The following is a 25806-nucleotide window of genomic DNA, read 5'->3' as shown; positions in this document are numbered from 1 at the left end:
GACATCCAAATACAAGGCTTAGGTGTTTTACCTGAGTGATTTTACACAAAAAATGAAATTCAACCTCTTAGCATACCTGTAGAGTGAAAATTACATAACATACCTTTTCTTTATAAGGATATTTGTATAGGGTAAATCACAAGGGAAGCATGACTTAACAGGTATGACAAGTGTACTTAAGAGACAGTACACACAAAAAAAGGATGGGGCCCACAAAAAAAACTAGCTACATAGAGGAATAGCAAGATATGATTATTTTTTCCCACTTGAGTACTAAAAGTAATCTTGATTAAAAAAATAAATAACACAAAGCAAAAAAGGTAGAATCAGAAGACAAGATAACATACTTGACTCTGACACATAAAAGGAAATATGAATGAGATGAATCAATAAACGATGAATTTTGATAACTATTTGGAAGTAACTAATGAGTTGTGATGATACTTTTACTCATTTAAATTAATTTAAAGGCAAATAGTTACTAAGTACGTTTGGTAGATCATACTGAATTTTAATTTTAAGTTAGTGAAAAATTAATTTTATTTAAAAGCTAACCCTAAATTATATGTACCTGTGTAGACATGAACATGTCATATGATTATGCCAAACAATATGAGCAAATAGATGTGTATGTATTAACTATTATCATACAGACCTTTGGCAACAGATCCATTGTGGATATGAGTAAGTAAGCTCCAACATATAATTTGGGAAGAATTCAAAGAAGAATAAGAATAAAAGTTCTCATCGAGGAAATGTATGCAACATGAGTCATATGGGTAAGGTGAAGGATGACAGGTGAATAGTTAGTGTTATATTAGCAATCCTGTTTTTATTTTCACCCTTTTACAGGTTGAAAAAACCAAAGGCAAACATATATTAATTGATTTAATCAGGTTCACAGAGTTAATAAATATCTGAGGCCAAACTTGAGTCTTGCTGACTCCCGGTCCAGTTTCCTATCCACTGTACTACCTAGATGCCTCTGTCTAGGTTGGATATCATGGATATGTTTTTGTTCCAAAAACTATTTGTTAATTTATATGCCTTTATCTGAGGTATCATCATATAAAAGGAGTTTGACTTCCCGAGTCTCTAAATTTCCAATATATTTGAGAAATGTCATTTTTCAATGACTCCCTCCCCAGTCAATCAACAAGCACTGGTTTATTTTTTATTTTTTTCAAAATTTTAAAATTACAACTTTCCATTATATAAAAATATATCCCACTCATCCCTCTTCTTGGGGAAAAAGTATTCCCAAAGTATTTATTAAACACTTTTTATTACTATTTTATTATTATTATTATTCAACACTATTTATTAAACATAAATGATTATATCCACTGTATAGGTGCTGAGAACACACATACAAAAACGATACAAGATGCAATAACAGCTGCATCATGAAACAATTAGATTTTGAAGCAAAAACTAAGGAACATTCATTTATTTGTTAAACTGTGATATAAAGTATATTATTGTTGTTTGTCCCTGGTTCTTGAAGACGACCATGACATCAGAGAGGTGAGCCCTTGACATGCAAGTGAATTGGATTTAAGTGAGAGAAGGCGTGCCCGGTAACCTGCCTCATTTTCCCTTCCAGAGCCAGTATAGATCAGGATGACTGGAGACGGCCCTGGATGCAATTGGGAAACTTTGGTCTTTTTAAACTAACGTCTTTCCCAGGCCTCAGTTTGAGTGAGGCAACCACCCAATCAGTGGTTAATTAAGATTAAAGAGGTCACATCCCAAAGGAGAGACAACATATAATCAGTCAGGTTCAAATAAATTGTATACAGGATAGATAAGAAATAATTAACAGAGGGAAGGCATTAAGGATTTATGACAGATTGAGAAAGGTGTCTATGGAGGGTAGGATTTTAGTGGGGACTAGTAGAAAGCCTGGGTAGTGATTTAATCTTTTAGTGCCCTAGGCAATGCTTAATGACTATAGTTGTAGAGAAGGTACAAGGGTAGAAAGAATTTCCTCACTGGAATTTCTCTGTGCCATTGAAAAAGCACATAACATCTTAAAAAGGATTCCCATAAGTCTTTCTTGACAACAGTCAGAAAAGTTAAGTAGCACAGAGTTGGGGGAGGAGGGATTTGGAGTCAGAATCTACCTTAGACATTTAAAAGTTTTTTGAATATAGATTTAATGCTTCCTCTATTGAAAAATGAGGTAAGAAATGTGCTAGTATTTTTTTTCTTTTAAATGTTATTGATTTGTATTGTTTTATCACAATAGATACTTCCTATCAAACACAGAGATTATTTTATTATTACCTGAAAAGAGGAATGTATGTTTTAATTTAGAGAATATGAGACAATGATTATTTTATTTGTGTAGTTTTGTTGGTTTTTAATGTTGATTTTATTTACTGTTGCTAGGAGAGTCGAGAGAGAGAGAGAGGGAGAAAGAGAGAGAGAGGGAGAGAGAGAGAGAGAGAGAAAGAGAGAGAGAGAGAGAAAGAGAGAGAGAGAGAGAAAGAGAGAGAGAGAGAGAGAGAGAAGAGAGAGAGAGAGAGAGAGACTGTGTACGAGAAACAGAGACAAAGAGTGTAAGAGAAAGAGTGAGGGATTTTGGCCTTTTTACTCTAAACCACTTCAAGAGTATACATTTACATATATGTACACATGCATGTATGTGTATGTAAACACATTCACATGTATCTAATATACATGTACATAAATATACATAACAATATGTGCATGCATTTGTATACGTTTTACTTAATATTTTGCCTAGTTTTTTTTAATCTCTAAATCACTTCATATATCTTCCTATCTTTCTTCAAATTATTTACAGTTGCCATTCCTGCATAATGATATTCCATTATTTCACATGTCATTATTTGTTCATCCATTCTTGGGCACATAATTTGTTTCTTACTTTTTTGTAAAGGACAGAAACTTTTCAAAAGAAATGAAATCATAAACATTGAAGAAAACAAAATTTGGGTGTAATTATCCCAAGGCCTGGGCCCCAAGTAAATTTATTTGTATCTATCTAGCATACAGTGAAATAGAATGGAAAATATTTTAGCTAAGACAGGGCCACTCTAAGATTGGTTCAATGACATTTCGTATATGCTAGCTCACATTTATAGGGCTCTATAAGATTTTACAGAATGTTTCATTTACTATAACCCTATAAAACGGGTAGTGTAAGTATTCCTGTTCCCACTTTACAAATAGGGGAAATGAGGTTCAGGAGTTGATTTTCTAGGGTCCAGCTATGCAGTGGCAGATTTCACCCCTCATAGAAATATGACATTTTGAAACTATATTAAGGCCTAGTCTCCAATTAAATAAATAAATGTCATCTTAGAAAAATAATTAATACATTTTTCTCAACATTAAATAATCATCTGTAAATGAATGACCTGTAGGCTACTTCCAATAAGGTATAATCTCTCTCTCCCACATCCTAACATATTAAAGTTTTTCCAGCTTTTCAAAGTTATGTTTGACAGAGTGAATCTCTTTTGAATATTTCCCACATTAGCAGCAGTATTCTCGAAATAACTGCTTCCCCTAAGGGAAAGAATAGATCCCACTTTCAAGAAATGCTTTATATACTATTGAACGCCACCAGAGGGAGGTGTTGCCATAGACTAGGAGGCTATTCGATTCTTTTATGTTGGTTCTTTCTCCACTCCTAAATATTCAGAAAATTCCACTTGATTGGGGGAGCAAGCAATCTTTCCCTTGATTGTTTAACCCCAAATTATTAAAGATATACAGCTTCTGAAAGTTTGGAAGGAGGAAGAGCTGGGGTATGGCTAATATAGTCATTAGCCACAATATTCATAGATTCCGTACCCCTCTTTTTCCTTACATTCAGAAATCAGTAAGGAAGTGGTAGTATTGTTTTCTGTCTTACCTGCAAAATCCTCAACTGAGGCTTATGCTATTTCTGAGTTTCTTTAAAGCAATCAAGCTCTATTATCATGAAAGAGTAGCCATATGTTTCTATTCAATTTAAAAAACATGAATTAGGTCTTTACAAGGTAAAGCCCTGCCTTGGTCTACAGTAGTGGGAATATAAAACTATATGAGCCTAGCTCAATCATCCAGAACTTGCAATCTAAGAGTGAAGAGATGGGTAGGGAAGACATAAACACATATATTTATTTCCCTCCAACACAAACAGATATAAAGTCTATCAAGTTCAGTTTAAAAAAAAAAATCCAAGTCAAGTGCTATATAAATTTCATTCCTCATTACTTTTCAGAAAAAAACGCAGCAACAGCTCAAGTAATGATTTGATACATCAAATATGTGTGTTTGATTATCAAATGATTCACCATTAAAAAAAAACCACGATAGATCATGCTTTTCTAGTATTAAAAGCAATTATACTGAAGTCTTTCCAATAAAATCCTACTCAGCTGTTTTATTATTGTGTAATATGATCCCCATCTTCTTGAACATTAGGACAATAGAGGGCTTTCTTGTCTTTGAGTAAGGATCCTAGCCCAGCTAAAGTTAGAGAGGTTCACAAGTAGAGAATTTACTAATAGGTGATGATTTTTGTTGTTTGGGAGATTTATGAAGACTGAGACACAGAGATGATGAAATTGGCATACCCACAGTGATAAAAACCTTTTGAAAGACTAAAGTTTTAATAATCATATTTAACATTCATATAAGATTTTACGATCATTACAAATCATTACAAATATCTTGTTTGATTCTCACAACAAACCTGAGAGACAGGTATTATCATTATCCGCATTCTACATTTTCTCTTTTTCAAGAGAGGTTAAGTGATTTGCTCAACAGAGTAAGTATGTGAAAACAGATTTGAACTCAAATTTTCCTTATTCTAGTTCAGCACTCTATCTACTGTGCCATCTAACAGAGAATTGTTATTTTTTATAAAATCATCCGCCTACAAATTACCTACTTCTATACTACAAATATATTTCTATGAAAAATTCACAAACAAAAAGATGACATGTCAAAAACATTTTCTAGTAGGTGTCAATGATTGATGAAATAAGCTTCTACTTTCATTAATATATGTGGAAACAATAAGGAAATAAGTTGTAGTGAATCAAAGTGATCATGTCTGTTATGCAAAGATACAGACATTATCTGATTCAATAATTACTGTCCATTACAATTAGAAAATGAGACAGAATGTAAACTCTTTGAAGGAAAGGCCTGTTTTTCATTCAGATATATCTCCAGAGTCTCTTACAAATAGTAATCTCTTATTAAATGCTTGACTGTTAGATCAATGAATTATATTACCACTTAATAGTAAATTAATCCAAGATGTGAATAGACAGTACTAAATTTTATTGCTATCTGTGGCAACCAAACTTCAAAATATCAAATGTATTATCGAGTTTACCATTAATTAAATGGATAAACCAAGAAATTTCCTGGAGCACATAAGAAATAACACCACTTTAGCACAGTATTGATTTCCTTTAGGTAGAGCCTCATATAAAAGCACTCTTGAGATTTTTTTTTCAGTTACAATTACCTTTAATCTCTGTCTCTGTCTCTCTCTTTGTCTCTGTCTCTGTTCTCCCCCCTCCTCCCTCTTTTCATATTATGGAGATGACTATCATGGGAAAAGTAAACGATTTGATTCTATTATACCTGACCACATTTTTCTGCCACAATTACTGTTATATTATGCTTTTAGAAGCTTTTAAGACCACAAGAAGAGATTCTAAACATAGCCAAGATTCTCTCATCAAGGCTCAAAGAGAAACCCTATTCCATGTTAACAACATTGCCTATAAATTGCCTTTCCATTATTCACTAAAGTGGCTACTAATAGTTCTATCCACAGATTGTGAATAATAAGACTTTCTCCTGAAAACATCATATTCGGCCCTAATTTTATGAGGAGTAGAGGAAATCTTGTTTATAGGAAAAAGAGTGGCTAATTAAAGTCTCTTGCACATACATATATTCATGTTTTCAAACTAATTTTGAAATAAACTCAAAGTTAAGCAAATGTAGATTAAATATACCACCTGTTAGCAGTGATTAAACTGCAAATAATCAGTGGTTTTTTTCTCACCACTTCATAACTGTTAAAGTTTTCTCAGCTACTTCAATTTAGAAATAAATAGAAAAGAGAGCAAGTACATCCATGTTTGTCATCATTTGAAAATAAGAGGTCAGCTTGGGAGTTTCTATTGACTTTTTTAGTGACTTAATTCTGATTTTTCCTTCATCTTCCATATGCCAAAAGGATATTTTTTATTCATGGTTATTGCTCTCAAGGAGTTTATCATTACTTCTGATTTAAGCTGGAGTCCACCAACTATAGATGAAAATTATTTCTCAAATCTTGGGAAAGTGCAGTCTAGTTACAGATTTAGGATACTATTTTTGATTTCCAGATGACTGTAACTTATACCCTTTAGAAATGTGTGAAAGATTCAGGTTTTTCTATCCCTTTGGGATGTTTCCAGGGAAAATAGTTTCTCTATTTAAATATATAAACTAAAAATAAGCTTACATATAAACCTAGACTCAAAAGAAAAATGGGATTTCTGAGATTTATCTAGTCCATCTTCCTGACATCAGACATCTAGAGATTTAAACCCTTTCCCCATAATGGATTAGTCCTTATTTTAAAATTCGTTTTTAATAACAATATTTTATTTTTTTAAATTACAATTTATAACATTCGTCTTTTCCTACTTAACAGTATTTTATTTTTTCCCAAATACATGTAGTTTTCAACTTTCATTTTTGTAAGATTTTGAGTTCCAAATCTTTTTGTCCTTCTATCCCTTATATCACCCCTCCCCAAGAAAGCAAGCAATCATAGGTTATAAATGTACGATAATTTTAAACATATTATTTCAAAATTCTTGGGCTTAAGGCTCAATTTATTCAGTGAGCTGTCTCAGTTTAATTCAACAATTCAATTTGACAAAAGCATAATTAAATATTGATTATTTGGAAGGCACTCTACTAGTCACAGGGAATAAAAAATGAAAAACAACATAGTCCTTGTCTTTGATGACATTTTGTATATTCTCAGATGTGAACACCTCTATACATACAATATATTGCTTCATCTTGTAGAATACAGTGACTGTTTCATCTATCTTTGTGTATTATCCTCAGTTCTTAGCACAGTGCCTGACATTAGTAGATGCTTGTTGTTCATGTATATGAGTCATTTCCAGCTTTTTGTGAGCCCATTTGGGTTTTTTGTTTTTTTTTTTTTTTACAAAGATAGTGGAGTAATTTATTACTTCCTTCTCCATATCATTTTACAGCTGAAGAAACTGAGACAGACAGGGTTAAGTGACTTGCTTAGAGTTGCAGAGCTAGTTAAGTTTTTGAGGTCAGATTTGAATTCAATAAAAGAAGTATTCCTGATTCCAGACCCCATTTGCTACCTAGCTGCACCTTAGTAGGTGCTTAATAAATTTTTATTGATTAACTGGTCTCTGTTTGATTGGATGGAGTAATTATGACTATGTGTTTCCAGTTAGCACCCGATTAGCACTAACAGGAAAGAGCCCAAAAGTTCCACTACTAAGGCAGAACACCAATTTCACTGTTTCGATTTGCATGAAGGACAGATAAGAAAATTGAAGACAAGAAAATGAATGGTTTCAGTCATTTTTATTAGCCTTTTCTTTTTGAGTTAATTTTTTTCATGTTTAGCAATGCACATTTCTTTTTCTAAACTACATTCTGAGAATGAAGTTTTAATTCCTTTTTAATCTTTGTCAAATGAGAAATATAAGAATAAAACTACTATAATGTGTAAAGAAAAACAAAATTTTTATATCAGTTCATTTAAAAAAAAAAGAGTTGGTTGTTTCCTTTAAAACTTCTTAGAAAAAAACTTTAAAAACTAAAAACAAGTAGTCACATAGAGAGCTCTATATTAGATTTCAGATCTGCTTCGATTTGTTTTTTCTTTTTGTTTGTGCTTTTTTGTGTTTTTTGTAGACCTCAGAAGAAAGGAGCCTGGGTATGAGTAAGCATGATTAAGAATGAGGCAAATGAACAGCTAAGGTTTGGGCTATTACTCTTCTTTTTCCTTCCTTCTTATAACTGCTATGATTCAACATTTATTCAACAAACAATCAAGCAGAACCTATTGGGTGAGAAGTACCATGATAGATCCAGGAGAAGAAATAAAGTTTAGATAAATTAGTCAATCAACTAATAAGCATTTATTAAGTGCTGACTATTGTGCCAGGGCTGCAGTAAAGTACAAGGGACATAAAGAAAGACCAAAAAAATCCTGTCCTCAAAAAGCTTACATTCTAATGAAGGAGAAAACAAGTAATTAAGTTCATAAAATAGGGAGAGAGAAAAAGTAGCTGGAAGGCAATCCCCACAGAGAATGAATTAGCAACTGAGACACTAGCTAAAAAATATGGTTTCTACCTCAATTGACCTTACAATCAAGTATATTTCCTGTACTCTAATGAGCAGGATGAAGATATGGGCATAAATAAAAATTCTAAAATGTAATATGAAATGATAACTGTTTTAGAGAATCACAAAATAAAATGTTGTTAAGATCAATAAGGCTTCAACAGATATAGAGAAAAAGGAAAAGGAGTATATTCCAGGCTCAGGAAATATGAAAAGCAAAACTGAAGAGACATTAATGTTAGGGACAGAGATCAGTCATTGGGATAGAACTATTAAGAAAATGGGTTTTTACCGATGAATGAGTAAATTATTTTTTGAAACCTTCTAAATGTATGATCTTAAGGGGGGGAATTATAACTGGATTTTTTGGGGGAGGGGAAATAAAAATGTTAAAATGGCAATGTTTCTAAGACATGTTGTGATCATTACTCCTGAAAAGCCACTTAGATTTAAAAAAAAAAAAAGAAAGTCATTATAGACCTATGTCATATATTTAAGAATGAGCTGTTATTTTCAGGAATACAAAAGGTGAAGGGTGGGGGAAGAGAATGATTTCATTGTGTTTTCATACTCACCCAGGCAACATTTAAATATATAAATTAAAAAAAAAAAAAAACAACCAAAGACAACATTCATCAGGTCTGATAATGAATCAAAGGCCTCAACACTATTTAAGACTTGGAAAACATAGAGCAGTTGTACAGGGGAGAGAAAAAGTATGTCATGTGCTACTGATCTCTGTTGATCTTGTTTATTATTTCCTTTTCCTGCACCCTCAGTGACTAAGCTTCCTCCTGCCCTTTGTGTACTTCAGGGTTTGAAGACAGCCTTTCTGTGTCATGAGAAAGCAGTTTCCTTTGAGGTTCAGGAGTTAAAAGCAAGGGAATGTTGCATTTTTCTAAGAAACATAAGTAATCCAAAGTGACAGATTTTTACAGCTGTTTGGGAAAATGACCATATTTCCCAAAATAGCACTTCTCATGAACACTCAGACATTGTATCTGACGTAGGTCATCAATTCTAGACAGCTCCTGATAGGCCTGGCCAAATCACACTTTCACATTAAAACTGGCTGAAAAAGATAGTGAGGTTGCCAAAGACTGTCTCAGGGAAAAAGGTCTCCAGGACTCATCTAAAACTAGGGAGAAAGCCTTTTCCTTTCAACCCCACATTTTCTTCTCCAACTATTTTCTGCCCACCAGAGACTCTTTTACCCTTTACCACTTCAAAGCAAGTGTTGCTTATTAATATTATTTTATGTGAACTGCTTCAAAACACTGAAAGGAGAAGAGAGGGGATTTGCTTTGGCCCTGAATTTTCCTTGGGATGGGCATGGGTTCTAGGAGATCATGGGAACCATATTTTCTTGTTAGAGGATAAGAGAATAATCAGAGTTCCTTGGAAATCATTCTGGGAGTGAGTTGTGTTAAATTTTTTGGTATCAAAAATTATGAGTTAAGAGTAGGGGAGTCATATGCTGGAATAAAGGACCTCCAAGGCAAGGCCTAAAATATTCTCTGAGTACTAAATCAAACTAAAAGCTCACCGGCCTGCAGTGCTATGAGAAAGAAAATAGAAGGCTCTTTTTTGGAACATAATGAGTACAATTCTCAGGTGTCCTATTCCATAATTCAAACATTTCAATTCCTTGCCTAATTTACAGAAATTAAAAATCGATGGGGCTAATAGAGGACAAGAGGGAAACATCTGTCTGGTAGAGACATGACTTGAGACACATGAGAATCTCACTATCATTTAGTTCTTCCTGACCAGCTGTCTTTTCTCCATATCAGCCTTCCAACGTTTCTCTCCAATGTTTACATCAATACTGCAGAGGTTTCAAATAGCAATTTGCCATAGCAACAACATGGCTGCCTTTTTTTTTTCTAATTTAAGAAGAAATTTGGCAGTATAGAAGAGTTCTTCTTGAATTATAGACTTTTCCACAACAGAACATATCTAGATAAATATATGCCATTCAAAAGTGAAAAACAAAATCTTCAAAAAGTGTTTCCTCTTATCCAAAGGCCAAATCTCAGACTTTTCCAGTCAGTTGGACATAATATAAGACATCCCAACTGAGAAACTGGACGGAAAGTCCCACAGAATGAAAAGAACTATGTAATTCATATAATTTATAAATGGCTTTATACTTCAAAAATCATACTTGGGTTGTTTCCTCTATACAGTTGCTAATTTTTAACAAGTATGGAAAGAAATTATGATATTGAGTCTAAAAAACATCTACAAAACCCAAGTCTTCAGGTTCATTGATTTGAAGTCTAGAGAGACTTAGGTTTCTCCAACATTTAATAGTTGTACGATCCTCCACAAATCACTGACCTTCAGTTGCCTCTGTACAATGGAAATAAAAATAACTGCAGTACAGACCTCACAGCACAGTTGTGAGATAAACCAAGCTATCAAGTCAAACACTCTACACCTTAAAGTGCTATCCAAATGTCAATTAATATATTACTGTGCTCAAACAGACTTGCTATTTCTGGCCCCAACTCCAAACTCACTACTCTTCCAAATTCCCCTTTCTTTGTGTAGCAGGCATCAGTATCCTTCCAGTCATGTAGGTTTGTAAATGGGTTACTGTCCCATTCCTGTTACAGCTGATCAAATGCCAAGTTTTGTGAAGTGTGTGTGTGTGTGTGTGTGTGTGTGTGTGTGTGTGTGTGATTTCATCAGCTTAATGAATTTCTTCAACTTATTCTTACCTGGGGTTACTGAGCTGCTGTTTCACAGGTATAATTCAAATATAGATATTCCTAATTCCAAGGCTAGCTCCCCTAGTCACTGTCACACTGACTCCCAATTCAAATATTTCTTTTAAAAAACACCTGTGCTTTAAGACATTTGTATTTCAATACTTCAAGGATCTATGAATTTTATAAGTGGACAGTAGTCCGAACAGAGATTACATCACTGTCTCAATAGTGTAAATAACTGGCCAAAAAATTGTACGGTCATAGAGTCAGTTTTGTGGGTTTATACCTGCAGCTTTTCTAACTGGGGAGGATTTTGCAGACTCTGTATTCTACTGAAATAGTCTTCCAGAAGCCTGGCTTACCTCTAGGTCATGATGAAGCACTGGAGTCAGATTTCAGTGGAGAATGTTTAAAACATACCTTGCAAAAAAAAATCAAAGTTGATGAAATCTTGGTCTGGACAATTTGTAGCTGCTGTTAAGTGTTTGATCTAAAATATTCTTTCTAAGTCCTCAAAGGCAATGACAGTATAGTAGAACACCAAAGACTACAGAAATCAGTTTCATAACTTAGTATTTCTAAAAACGTCAATGTTCACTTATGAAGTGTGATTCTAACAGAATGAATCTCATTCTATAAACCATAAATGAAAATTGTCCTGATTACTGTAAAGTCACACTTGTACTGCAGGGCCACTGGCTGGTCTTAATCAGTAAACACAGGCTTGCTGACATAAGAATATCCCCTTAAAAGCACAGATTAAGAATGGAAAGTTACTTAGTGAGTTCTAGTTCAACTCCAACATTTCAGGGATGAGGGAACTCATCTGCGTAAAGACTTTCCCAAATTCATACAAACATTTTAAGTGGCAGGATGCAGAGCCTAATATGAATTCTATGATAACAGATGTATTTACTCTTTTTCCCTCCATGATGTCACACCACTAAGGAAACAGCATTTGCAGATATCTAAATGTCTTTGTCAGGTAGAAAGGCATGTAAGAGCATAGACAGGCATAATTTGATAGAAATACCTGATATAGTAAAAAGATCATGATTAGGAATTAAGAGACCTGGGTTTGAGGTTTAGCTCTGCAATTTACTAATATTTGTGTGACATTGGGCAGATCTGTTCACTCTCTGGACTTCAGTTGCCTCACATATAAAATGAAGAGATTGGATTTAATCTATAAAGTGCCCTAGATTGTTGGTGGATGAAGGGTTAAATAACTTTAATTCACTGGAAAACAAATGATTTCTAAAATCCTATTTCCTTTCATTCCTGAAAGTCATTCGATTTAATTTTAAAACATTGTCAATGTTTTGAGATGTTTTATATAAATAAAACCCTCAAGAAAACCAATCATTTTATTCAGTAGTTACTTATGATAAATAAATATTAATGAGAAACATACCCTTTCCTATGGATACTTTTTGCTTTACTATCGTGTCCTGTTTAAAAAAAAAAACTACTTAAAAAGACTATCATTATTTGTTAATGTTTATGCTTAACTTAAAAAAAAAGTTTTATTGGTTGTGGGAGTAAAAAACAACATAATCCAATTGAAAATAAATAAATATACACTTCATGACTGCTAACTTTCACTGTATATTACATGAAGGCAACCACAAGGAATCCTGCAACAAATAACAGAATGCAACTTGGTACTTGTGATGTAGACATGGCAAACATGTGTCAAGTTCTAGTTCTGAGATGACTTAGAGGATAATTAAAGCTGGAACCTTGGCAAGACATGACATTAGTCTAAGAACAGTACAGTAGAGTATATAATTATATAACCAAGATGCAGAATATTTACTCAAAATCCAAAAATATGAGCAGAGACTAAATCTCCCAACAAACCCATTTAAATATAGAATGTTTAATTTCAATTTACATTTCTGCAAGTAGCTACTTCTTGAAGAAGAATTTTTTTTGACAGCAGTACTCTAGCAAATCCCCGGAGGTATGGCAAACCAGTTTCCATCTTGATTTAATACTGTTTTAAGTTCAGCAGGGGGGGAAAAATGTTCCTGTGTAAACACCAGCCATTTTGATTAAACAGTTGAGTTCTTACTGTGGTTGTTAAATCAGTAATGCAGCTGGATGGGAACTGGTTTACATTCTCTTAAGCTGGGCTTCAGCTCTTCTGGTGTCACACAGTGACATCACTTTCCCCAAGACTTTGCAGCAGGCAGATCAGAAATACCAATTGTAAACAAGAACATCACTTTCAGAGCTAACACATTTCCAGAAGAGGGTCTCTCTCACAAGTGAGGTTGCTTAAAATAGCCCACTCAACCCAGAAATAGCATCCTCTTCCATTTTTCCCCCAGCCTTCCATTTGCTAAAAAACAGCAGAGATAAATATTAATGAGACAGCCTTGACTTTTCCTGCTAATTAAGTGGATTTAGAAGAAAAAAAGTCTGACCTTTCTCAGTGAAGCGTTAACTAAGACAATACAAATAAGACACATATTTATTACCTGTAGAAATTCTCTGACATTGGAGCCCAGAACACGGAGGATGGTATCATAACCGGACTCTTGGCAAAATACAAAAAACATCTTCCCAAACATTTGGAGGATTTCTCCTGCATTGAGATCTATATAAAAGTTTAGGGGGGGAAAGTTTGATTACTTAAGAACTTGAAGTGGGGAATTTTCATTGTAAATTATTATTGCTAAAATGAACTAAAGCATCTTCAATGCTTCTATAGATGACTTTAGAACAAATCTGTCACACAATAAAACCAAAAGAGAAAATTTTCAATATTTTTTCAAAAGAATATATATATATATATATATATATATATATATATCAGATGATTTTATTCTCATATGGTATATTACTAATGCATTTTCCCATCAAACTTTTTTAATGCTAATTTTATATTTTGCTAATTGAGAAGTTATTTTAACATTGCATTTTCATTTCATTTAGGAATGAAATTGAAATGAATGTTGATTGTTTGGGAGAAACAGCAATTTACATTACTTACAGAACCTTTCTATTTTGAAGTCTGTCTGCCATTTTGAAGTAATATTAAACCAAAGAATTACTGAGTTTAAGAACACTTGACTTTTTTCTTATAAATTTATTTGGCTTCCTGGTTAGAATAGGAAAATTATCGAGCTGCCTCCTCCCTCTCTTAAGGTATAATCTGATTGTAAATCAGGTTTGTTTCTCACCACTAGAGGTGAGGCTTTTTCCTCCTGAGGCTTCTTTTATCTTTGTTGGTCAATATTTAGTCATATTTCCCCCTGTATTAACATCTCTTCTTTATATATCTCTTCCTACAAAGTTATAATATATCATGGTTAAAAAAAGATTTATTTATTAAAAATTCTTTCATTATTGAACTTGAGTAAAAATTAAATAGTTCATATCACTACCTCTAACTATGGGTGTTTGGCAGGGCTCTATTCTCCACCTTTTCTTCTATCTCTACACTCTGTTGGTGATCCAATTACAAGTGTTTTATTATCATCTATATGCATATTATCCCCAGATCTTTTTCATTTACCTCCACTGTCTTTTTATTTTCCACATGAAATGCATGATAAAATTTTATCAGATTGAATTAATTTCTTTCCTTAATAATAAAGTGGTCTTTGCACTCAGTGAATAAAAGAGGATAATGGAAACCAAGTTTAGGGGCCTAAAACTAGCTTTTCACTTAGCATTATCAGTATTTGACTCTAAAAATCTTTTCAGCTCTTTGGTAAAATATTGGGGAGAGAGTGTAAAGTGAGATGGAGTATAACAGTTTATGATGATGTAAGAGTCCTCATCAGAGTTTGGGAATTAAGAAGGAACAAAAACAGTTTTTTCCCCCTCATCTTCTTTTTAATTTCTTTTATTTTACTCAGTCTAAAAATTGGAGGTGGGGTAAATCATTCTTTCACTCTGCCCAGATTTTCTTCTCTAAATTAGATTTGCATGATGTGAGGTATGAAATTTAGAGTTCCTTTCTATGCATGAAAGGATCAGCCAGAAATATTTTCAGAAAGGGGAGTGACACAGGGTTAGGTAGAAACAAAGCTGGGGACATCTATGCAGCTATTCTCCCACTTTCTGCCCATTACTGTACCACTTTCCCTCTTTGCAGCATTCTTTGCAGCTACTTTTGAGTATATTTGAGCTGTTGTTTGTCCTCCTTTCTTGAAGAGGACCATGACATCAGGGAGATGATGTCATGACAAGCAAGTGTATTGGATTTAAGTTGCAAAGTCATGAGTTTCATTTTCTCCTCCAGAGCCACTTAGTCCAGTGGCAAGATAGAGATCAGTACAACTAGAAATGGCCTTCAGGTATTTGAGCATAACTACATTTAAAGCCCTGTAGTGGACTGTTGTATTGTTAAAGAATCAAACTATCAACTCTCTGTTTTTGGATTCTTACCAATTTCTAAAGCCTGTCTTTTTTTCAAAGTGACTCCTTAACATATTTATCCATTTTTGATCTTTTGCTCTATATTTCTAACTGCCAGGATTGACATCTTCAATTACATATCCTACTAGCACCTTAAGCTTAACAGTAGAAAATTGTACTGATTTTGCACTCCAATCTGCCTCTTTCCAACTTTGCTATTTCTGTTAAATAGCAAACAGAAATATTTTGGGTGGGTTGGGTACCACCCAACTCTCCATATCCCCACTTTCTTATTTTTGAAACGTGAGTATAATTTTTCACTCTTCTGGTACATTCAAATATTTATCAAATCTGGTGTTTCTACTTTTACAGTATCTCTTGTGTTTGTTCTTCTTTTGACTCACATTACTATCCTTCTGGTTTTGGTTCTTCATTGCTGTAGTTGCCTCCTAATGATACTTCCTGCCTCCAGTCATATTCTGCTTACTTCATCCATCATGCATTTGCTGAAATAATCTACAAATATAGGTCAGACTACTTGTTCAAAAACTTTGATGGTTCTCTACTTCTTGAGATAAAACTCAACATCCTTAGCCTGGCATTTAAGGGATTCCACAATCTGATTCCTGCCTATCTTTTCAGCTCTTTTTCAATTAATGATTATTCAATCTCCTGGCTACTTGATTTTGTCCCATTATTTTCCAGTTTACTTTTATTGTACCCTCTCTTCAAGAATGCACTTTAACTCCAGATTTGATTCTTTCCTTCTTTCAAAGACTGGCTCAGCTGAAACCTTATCCAAACTAAAATCTTATTCCATCATGCCCTTAAAGGTTTTCTCTCTCCTGAGATTTCCCTGAAAAATTATTTATATCTTTCCTTTGTTCCTATGATACTCTACCCGTATTATACTGATTTTTTTAAATGTTATAACCCCTGGATAGATTTTAAGCTTCTTGAAAACAGGGGAAGTACTTTTTTCCATTTTGTACATTTAATCCCAGTGTCTTTTGCACACAGAAAGTACTTAGTAAACTTTTGGCAAATTGAATTTAACTGAATTCTTATTTTCTCTACTGATCATGGACTTATGAAAATAAAAAAGGAAATGGTGAAATCATTTTCTCCCCAAATATGAGCAGGTAGGTTAAAAAGTTGTGTTTGTTTGTTTGTTTGTTTGTTTTTATTTATATGTACTTACTGAGAACTTTGCTTGCTGCCGCAACCAGATCATATGTTTTGGAATCATCATATATTATTCGAACAAGAAACTGCCCTTCTTCATCTAATTGTGCCTCTTTTCTAGGGAAAATTTAAAAAAAAACAGTAAAAAGTAAAAATATTAACAACCACCAAGGAAGAATTTAATGTTATAAAGCTTTTAAGAATAAACAATAGTTCTTTATGGAATTGAAGCACTAAAGATTAATGATAAATTCACCCAAATTACAAAAATTAAATTGATATACATATAAAATACCTTAGCACAATTTTTCCTACAAATTCATGTTTCTTCCCTTGATTCCCACTATCATTGCAAATAATAGGCTATAGGGGTTATTGCATCACAAAGAATGTTGAAAATGTAAGCATATGCACAAAAAGCATTTTTTGATGAGTTACAATGTAAACACTGGGTTTCTGTGCATGATAATTAATATACTCATTACAACCTCATTCTGTGCTGTTAAAATGGGATCTCAATGTAATGAAATATTATTATAAAGAAAGATATGAGAAATATGCGAAATAAAGAGAAACATGGGAAGATTTATCTGAACTGGTATAGAAGATAATAGAACTAGGAGAAAAATATATATAGTGGCCACAATCATGTACTCTGAATAATTCTAAAATGTAATTTTAGCCCCAGAGGAGAGATACTGAAAATACTTCCTTCTTCTTATCACTGAGGTAAGGGGCAATGGATGCAGAATATGACATACATTGTCAGATACAGTCAATATATTAAATGGCTTTGCTTAACTATTTTTCTTTCTTACTGGAAGTTCAATTTTGAATGACCAAAGAGAATTATATTTGGAAATGACTACCAAGAAATCCTCAAAGGCATCAATAAAATTTATAGGAAAGATCATCACTGTACAAATATTTTTCTTATTGCAATTTTATAAGCCAAATTAAATATTGATATAAAAACAAACAAAATGCTAACCTTATAAATATAATGGTTAGCAAAATCCTAACATTAATGGGATGATATTCCAAATATTATTCCAAATTAACATGATTCTTAAGTCAATGTAAGATAAAGCTCTTTTTAAAAAATTAATAGGACATTGATAGGATTCTGAGCAAGTCACTTAATCTGTTTGCCTCAGTTTCTTTATCTCTAAAAAGATGAGAACAATTGTACCTATCTCTCAGGGTTGTTGTGAGAATTAACAGAGACAATAATGTAAAGTGTTAACATGGTGCCTGGCACATAGTAAACATTATATAAATGTTGGGTATTATTAAATGTTCCAGAATTCTTAAAAAGACAGTTTTCTACAGACAGATTAAGAGGAAGAAGGGAACCTCAAGAGTTGAGCAAAAAAAAAAGTTATTTCCTTTTTTTCCCCACGTTACTAAAAAGAGGTCTAAAGAACAAAACTTCTCTCAGTTTATTACCAGTTTCTAATCAGGACCTGAATATATCTGAAAATATTCTGGAAAATAACTAAATAGAAATAAGACCTATTGTTTCTCCTTTTAAGGGGCATATGCATATTTTCCCCACCGAAGTACTTAAGAAAGAATACAGATTACAGTAAGGAGAAAATTCTATTTACATGATATATTAATCAAGACTAGTTTCTGAAATTTAACTTGGTTTAGTCCAAAGTCTCTTAGTGTCACTTATGGATCTCTAAAAAGAAGGAATTGCACTAGATGATTGTTAAAAGTTCCTCCCAGAGTTATGTTCAATTGTCTGCATACATTTGAAGATCAGTTTACCATGTACTCCTGACCAAAGGAAAGGTGCAAGATATCAGCTGTTGACCAAAAAAAAAAAAAAAATTGGATAATAGTGATAGATGGTGGAAATGGCCTTTCATCATAAATTTTTGGAGTGCTAAAGTGTTGTTATTGCCCTTTTTTCTGAATTAATTCACCTCTTTCTTGACTATTCATTTCTGATGAGCATATTTGGAAATATATCACTATCACTAAAAATTGAGCTATCTATGCTCCAGTAGGTTGAATCCTTCTTGAGAGCAATAATTATTCTTTTTTTTGGTTGTTTTTGTGTCCTTAGCATTTAATACTATGCCACATACACAGTCGATGCTTTTTAAAAAATTCTTTATTCTTTTCAGTGATCAAACGTCTATTTTCTGTCCTTATTTTCCCCTAATTATGGAAAAGCTCTAAACAAAAAGACTACAGCAAATGTGCACAGCCAAGAAAAATAAATCCTTACATTGGCCACATCTAGCAAAATACATTTCTCATTTTACATACTGACTCCATCACCTCTCTATCAGGAGATGAGTAATATGCTTCATCATGAAATCATGGTTAGCCATTGCTTTGATCAAAAGCTTACATCTTTCAAAGTTCTTAATTATTCACATTGTTTCAACATAAATTGTTCTCCTTATTCTGTTCTCTTTATAGCATCTCATAGTTGCTGAATAGGAGTAGTCTCAGTTATATTACTATACTTTGCTAAGTAAGGATAAATCAAGCTCTTCTCAAAAAAAAAATGCCAGGGATGTCCATGATTCTTGGTTAAGAAGGCAGGGTCTTTGTGACATAATTTATCCCAACAAATTGCTAGGTTGGGCCAAATAATGACCCAATTTTCAATGAACCTATATTCTGAAACATGATTAAGCAAACTTGCAAAACTAATTTTATATCATTATGACCTCCAGCCACATGGTGGACCCATTTTGGTGTAATTTGTTGAGACAATTTCAAGAACTAGTTTTCAATTCTTTCTGAGAATAGACTTCAGTCAACAACAATGTTTCAACCTTAATGAAATGACTTCATTGAATTAGCTAATTATAATATATATATATATATATATATATGAAACAGTTTAATTACTGTTTAATACCCATTATAAATAGCAAAAAAGACATAGAAGTCTTTGTGTAAGTGATCTGCCATCAATTTATCTCACTGCAATACAGGAAAATATATCTTAATGTATTTCAATGAGCCTATGATATGATCTCACTAATTATGAGATTATCCATCAATCAACCAACAAATATTGATTAAACACATACTAAAGAGAATGAAAGAGACAGAGACAGAGACAGAGACGCAGATAAACAGCCAGAAAGTTCTAGAAATATAGGATAGAAAAGTATTTGAAAGGATTTTAAATGTCAACAGAGGAGCTCATATTGTATCCAAAAAGAAATAGTGAGCCACTGAGGATTCTTGAAAGAGGGAAGGATTTGATGATGTCACATATCCTTAAGTATATTAATCTGGAAGTTGGGTAAAGGATAGATTAGAAAAGAATGAATGAATAAAAGATTAATTAGAAGGCCAATCCAATAATACAAGCCAAAGATGATAAAGCTCAAACTAACGGTGATTATTGTTTGAATAGGAAGAAGGATATGGGCATGAAAAATGTTGAAACTGCAAGAACAATCAAATTAAGTGAAACAAACCAACATAGGAGCCACTTCTGACATTTACTCACAACAGTCTAAGCTCATAGCCACACATCTCTCTACCAAATGAAGGTAAATATTTTCTTTTCTCTTTTCTGTAGTTAACAATGTGCTGCCATAACTATGTAGCTTCATTTTAGTGTTCTTTTCATTTACAGTATTGAAGTTATTATGTATAATGTTCTAATTATACTTACTTCACTCTGAGAATGTCATTCTAAATTTTTATATAATGCACGAATGTCCTATTGTATCCATATACCACATTTGTTTAGCCATTCCAAAATCAAAAGCCACTAGTGATTTTCCAGCTTTTTGGGTACCCAAAATGGTGCTCTCCATATCCATGTCTACCCTTCTATGTTGGTTTTCTCTTCCATTTTAATGTCACCTCCTTCAAAGAAAGGACTGACTCACTTTTTTCATTACATTCCCAATACTTATTATGATGCTTCATGAATAGTTGGTACTTAAAATGTTTTTTTCTTTATTCACAAATTGGTCTTTTCTACCTTTAGGTTCCTTGGGGAGAGGGTTGATTCTATAATTCTTTCAAAATCAACCAAAAATTCTTTTGCCATATATTTTCCAAGGATTTTTATGTTTTCTCAAATATTTATTTAATACCTAGTCAGAGCATCACTGGAATCTTACTATGGTTCTGTAATACCACACAGTAAAAGGGATAATGACAAACTTAAAGCATGTTTAGAAAAACAGGACCAAAATGGCAAAACTCTGATGCCACATCATAATCAATTAAAGGATCTGAGGATGTTTAGCCAGAAGAATAGAAGAATTAGGGGAGATAGCAGTGTTTATATATTTGACAGGTCATAATAGGAAATAAAAATTATTACTTTGCCCTAAAGAATAAGATGGAGAATGACAGGAAAGTGTCTCAGTGAGGCTGACTTTATTTGAAAACAAGGAAAATTTTCCTCATATTTAGAAATATGAAAAAGCAGAATGGGTTATTCCTGAAGATAATAAATTTTCATTTACTGGAGATCTTCACTAAAAGGGTGGATTAACATCATGATTAATACTGTAGAAGAGAGTCATACTCAGGGATGGGATACATTATCTCTAAGGTCCTTCCAGCCTGAAAATCTATGATTCTATAATCCGTTATTCATAAATATCATTCAACTCATTCTCATCTTCTCCTGATTGCTCATTCGTATTCATTTACCTATAGAAATCCAAGATACTTGGATATGGGTATGAGCTCCATGCTCACTTTCTCTTCCCTCCATATCTCTCTACATACATATATATTCTAACATTGAGACTGGAAGCCTAGTATTTGGGGGGGGAAGAAAAACAGTTCATGTAAAAGTTTCTTCAAGCCCAATCTGTAGTCCATGTATATTTCACCTTTAAGAACTCAATCCTCCTCAAATTAATCAATAATCTTTTATAAACTCCTGTATCCGCTAAGTGGGACCTAAAGAAGAAGAGGTAAGGAAGGAGTGTGAGAGGAAGATGAGACTGGACTTTAGCAAGAGGAAGCCTATGTCTGGGCAAGAAATCAGATAATTGCAGGGAATGAGGAATGAAAAACTGCCAAAAGCTTGCTTAAGCTAAAATGGATCACAGAAATCATCTGGTCTAATATTCTCACTTTACAGCAGAATGTAAACTCCTTGAGAACAAGGATTATGTAATTTTAAAATTTTATTCTGCAGAGCCTTCTTGATGTTATGTAAATAAAGTTTTGCTGAAATCAATTATCTATTGCACAAAGGGGTTAAGTGACTTGTCTAAGTCACAGATTATTAATTGCATATTTGAACTGAACTGAATTGAATTTAAATACTGTACAATTAATGATTTTAAAATATAATCTTTTGACTAACATGCAAATATGTTTTGCATGACTGCACATGTGTAACCTATATCAAATTGCTTGCCTTCTCAGTGAGAGGGGAAGGGAAGAACAGAGGGAAAGACCGTAGAACTCAGAATGGAAAAAAAATAAAAATTGTTTTGATATTTAATTGGATAAAATAAAATACTGAATAAAATGTAATCTTAGATTGGCTCTTTCAATCAATTCAATCTCAATCAAAAAAAATTTTTTTTTATTATGCACCTACTACTTGCAAGAAACTGTGCCAGGCACTGCCTATAAAAAGACAGGAACAAAACAGACACTGCCCCTCAGGAGAGTTACATTATTCTAAGTGGGGAGTGAAGGATATAACTTATACTCAAATTGGGAGGAGTGACTTAGAGGGGGAAGAGAGAGAGCTGAAAGAAACAATTTAAGTTTTACAAAGCAGTAAAAGCATTCATACTTTGAATTTGGATTTAGTTTGACTTTTTGGTCCTAAAAGATTATTAACTTTGATAAAGTTAATGGACTCATTCATTTCCTCATTTATTTGTGCAATGATTCACCATCTGTTAATCATCTATATACAAAGCTCCATTTTAGGCTCTGCCATCATATAACTCTCTATTATACTAAGCCCACATAGTCATAGCCTAGGGATATATGAAAAAATGATAAGTGTCTATGATAGCCCTAAGTCAGAAGTTTTGATTAGCTGTGGATGATTAACACTGGGCAAGAAGGTGGATTAATGTCAAATTTTTATTTTTATCGATGATTTAGTAACATACAAATTGAGTTTTCTTGGGTAACTGGTTAAAAATGAATTCTGGTGGTATAGAGGTTTCAATCAACTAAAAGAATTTTATTTTCTATACTGACTCATATAAGGACTTGAACTGTTTTCTGGATGACTTGCAAAAATTCCTTTATCTCTGTTGTTACACTTGTTGATTCTGTTATAATTTATGCCTTATCTGTAAGCCTCCCATGGTGAATTTTTTTTTTGTAGTGTAACATTAATAATACTCAAAGAAGAGGAAAGTGGCCAAGCTATTATAATATCAAAACTTTAAAGAGGGGCTTGTGATATCTCGTTAAAGTGTGGAGAACCAAATGAAGAGAGAGAGAAAGAGAGAGAAGAAAAAGAAGGAGGAGGAGAAGAAAATGATGAAGGAGAAGATGAAGAAGAAAAAAAAAGGAAGGAAAGAAAGAAAAAAAGAAGCAGCTTTTTTTTTAACTTGTTAAGAAAACTTGGGTAGAAAGAGTATGCAATTGAAGAGGTAGCTAGGTGGCACAATAGATAGCCCTCAAATCAGAAGGATCTGAATTCAAATGCAGCCATAGATACTTAATAGCTGTGTGACCCCAGGCAAGTCATTTGATCTCAAATGCCTCTCAAAAAATTTTTCAACCATCAAAAGACAATCTTTCTAATACACCCACAAGTAATGTATAGTAGTACCCCAAGTTCCAGCTTTCATGTGGAAGCAGTTCTTGAAAAGCAATTTCCAAATTAAACAGAAACAAAACAGCAAAATGATTTATGAATCAAGTCACCTTTGGATTTCAGAAACAAAGCAAGATATTTAATTTTTAATTGTAAGAGACAAAAATCTCAAAGATTTCTACAGTCAGTATTGTTATTTTTAAAAACAATAACCACTGATTTACCACAAAGATATATAGAGGAGTTAGTTATCCACTGTAAACTTTAAATGGGTCAACCTGAATACAGGAATTGGGAGGACTTGGATTGAAATGCTATTTCTGATATAATCTACTCTCAGTATCTCCACTTATAAAAGGTGGTTGAATTAAATGATCTCTAAGCATCCTTTCCAGCTCTAAAATAATATATATACAATGAAGAAGAATTTTCCAGCTCTGAATAATTCTAAATTAAGTCCTTTAATTGAAAAAAGATCTAAGATAATTCGGGAGTAATCTTTTATTTTGCTTTTTAAAAATCTTACAATTTATATACAGAATCTTGGTAAAATCCAATTAAATGAACTAAAAATAAAAGGAAACTTTTTTTTTTAGATAACAAAATGAACACGTAATAGGATGTAGCTGATATGAGAGCTCTAAGTATAATATCAGACACCCATTCTGTCTCATTTCTTTTTTGTCGTTATTTCCATAAAGAAATCTTCCAATATTCATTTTTAAAAAATAAAATGTTTATGATATTTTTTCTTGTATTATGAGAATGGGAAAAGAGGACAAAAAAGTGGTGAGAAAAACATAGAAGCCAAAAAAGAAGATCAGGGATATGGGTTTCTGCCTTTTATCCTTTGCAAAGGAGGAAAAATTACCGAGAAAACAAGGTTTATAAATGTTGGAAATGTCAGCTGTAATACAATATCAACATTCAAATCATTTTCAAAATTCTAAGTATTTTAAACTTCCCCAAAACATCAAATCAGTTATTTTTTTAATTAAAAATATTTTTTCTATTTTAAACTTAAATACAAAACAAAAAAAGAAAAAAAAATATTGCCATGTGCACATCAAAACATAAGAATGTATTCAATATAAAACAATAAATTTATATTTCAAGAAAACCTATATAAAAATACTACACAATGTTTTCAAAGGTTCCAGTTAATTTTTTAAAAATATAAGTTCCTGCAATCCAGTACTATACTAAAGTTCTCCAGAGGTAATGACTAAAATAAATCCCTGCCTTCAAAGCGTGTATGTTCAAGTGATGGGAAAAACAACTTGTACACAGAGAAGTACAGTACATCAAATATACACTAAGGTGGGATAAAGAGGCAAATTTGAATGAATTATAATGTTTGTTAGGGGAAATAACTACAGACAATTTTCTATAGGAGTTTGGCAGTGTGAAAGGTAGTTTGGGGATAATCTGTGAAAAGCTTTAAGTCGTAGACAAAAGGGTTTGTATTTTATCCTATTATTGGGAATAGAGAGTCATTAAAGCATTTTAAGCAGAAACATAGTCACACAAATTTTGTGAGTTGTGTTTTCAGTTTGTTGAGCGTGAAATGCTTGCAATACATTCAAGTAAAAAGATTTAGCAGGCTATTAGTGATGCACAAAAAATTGTAGCACAAGAAATAGAAAAGAAGTAGGAATGTAGAGTTGATTGCATTTTAATATAGGTAATTAAATTTATGTAAGCTGATAAGGGTAGTTAGGTACTCTAAATTATTATTGTTAGAGAAAGTAAGATTTTATAGATGAAGGATGCTGTAAGTGGAGCTCATGATGAAGATGAATAATAAGTTTTAGAGATATTAAACCCATGAGAGAAGGAAAGATAGGTGATGGCGGCTAAACAGATAAATTTCAATTTTTGGATTCTGGAGTTAAAATACTTTTGGTAAGGCAAAATACTTTGATGATCTCAAAGTTATGACTATCTTTGTGTGTGGCTCAGATGGAATAAAAGTGCTACTGGTGGGAATTAAGAATGTAGATGAAGTAGGAGAGAGGATATCTGGAAAAACATTAACTTCTATGATGAAGTTGACAAGTATAAGGGAATGTACTGGGCTGAAAGAGAAGACTCTAAGTGAGGAATTGAGTTATATGAGAAAAGAAGGAAAATGTCCTGGGGACCAGTAGAGAACTGCAGTAAGAATCAGGGTAATAAATCTGGTTGTGGTAGGAAAAGTTTCTGGAAGTGACAATTGAGGCATTCCTCAAAGTAGGATTTCACTTTATGCTCATTATTTTTTTTATTTTGAATGAAAATTTTGAGTAAGACTAAAAAAAGAATTGGATTTAGGATCTCTTTAATAGTTCCAGTATTGGGAAAATGTGGAAAGGAAACCCAGTTTTGGCGAAGATGGTCAAGACTATTTGA

At 32.8% G+C, this 25806-nt stretch overlaps 1 protein-coding gene across 1 annotated transcript in view; it reads right to left on the bottom strand.

The window, feature by feature from the left end:
* GUCY1B1 (guanylate cyclase 1 soluble subunit beta 1) overlaps positions 1-25806 on the bottom strand; it is a 67789-nt gene that overhangs the window by 25448 nt on the left and 16535 nt on the right. The window contains exons 3-4 of the mRNA XM_051966992.1: positions 16681-16781; positions 13592-13710 (exon numbers count right to left, since the gene is read on the bottom strand). Of these exons, the coding sequence (XP_051822952.1) occupies positions 13592-13710; positions 16681-16781 (220 nt within the window). The remainder of the gene's footprint in view (positions 1-13591; positions 13711-16680; positions 16782-25806) is intronic.

Source organism: Antechinus flavipes, chromosome 6 (genome assembly GCF_016432865.1).
Source record: "Antechinus flavipes isolate AdamAnt ecotype Samford, QLD, Australia chromosome 6, AdamAnt_v2, whole genome shotgun sequence".
Taxonomy (NCBI): Eukaryota; Metazoa; Chordata; class Mammalia; order Dasyuromorphia; family Dasyuridae; genus Antechinus; species Antechinus flavipes.
Note: the sequence above shows the minus strand (reverse complement) of the source record. Positions and strands in the feature narration are given on the sequence as shown.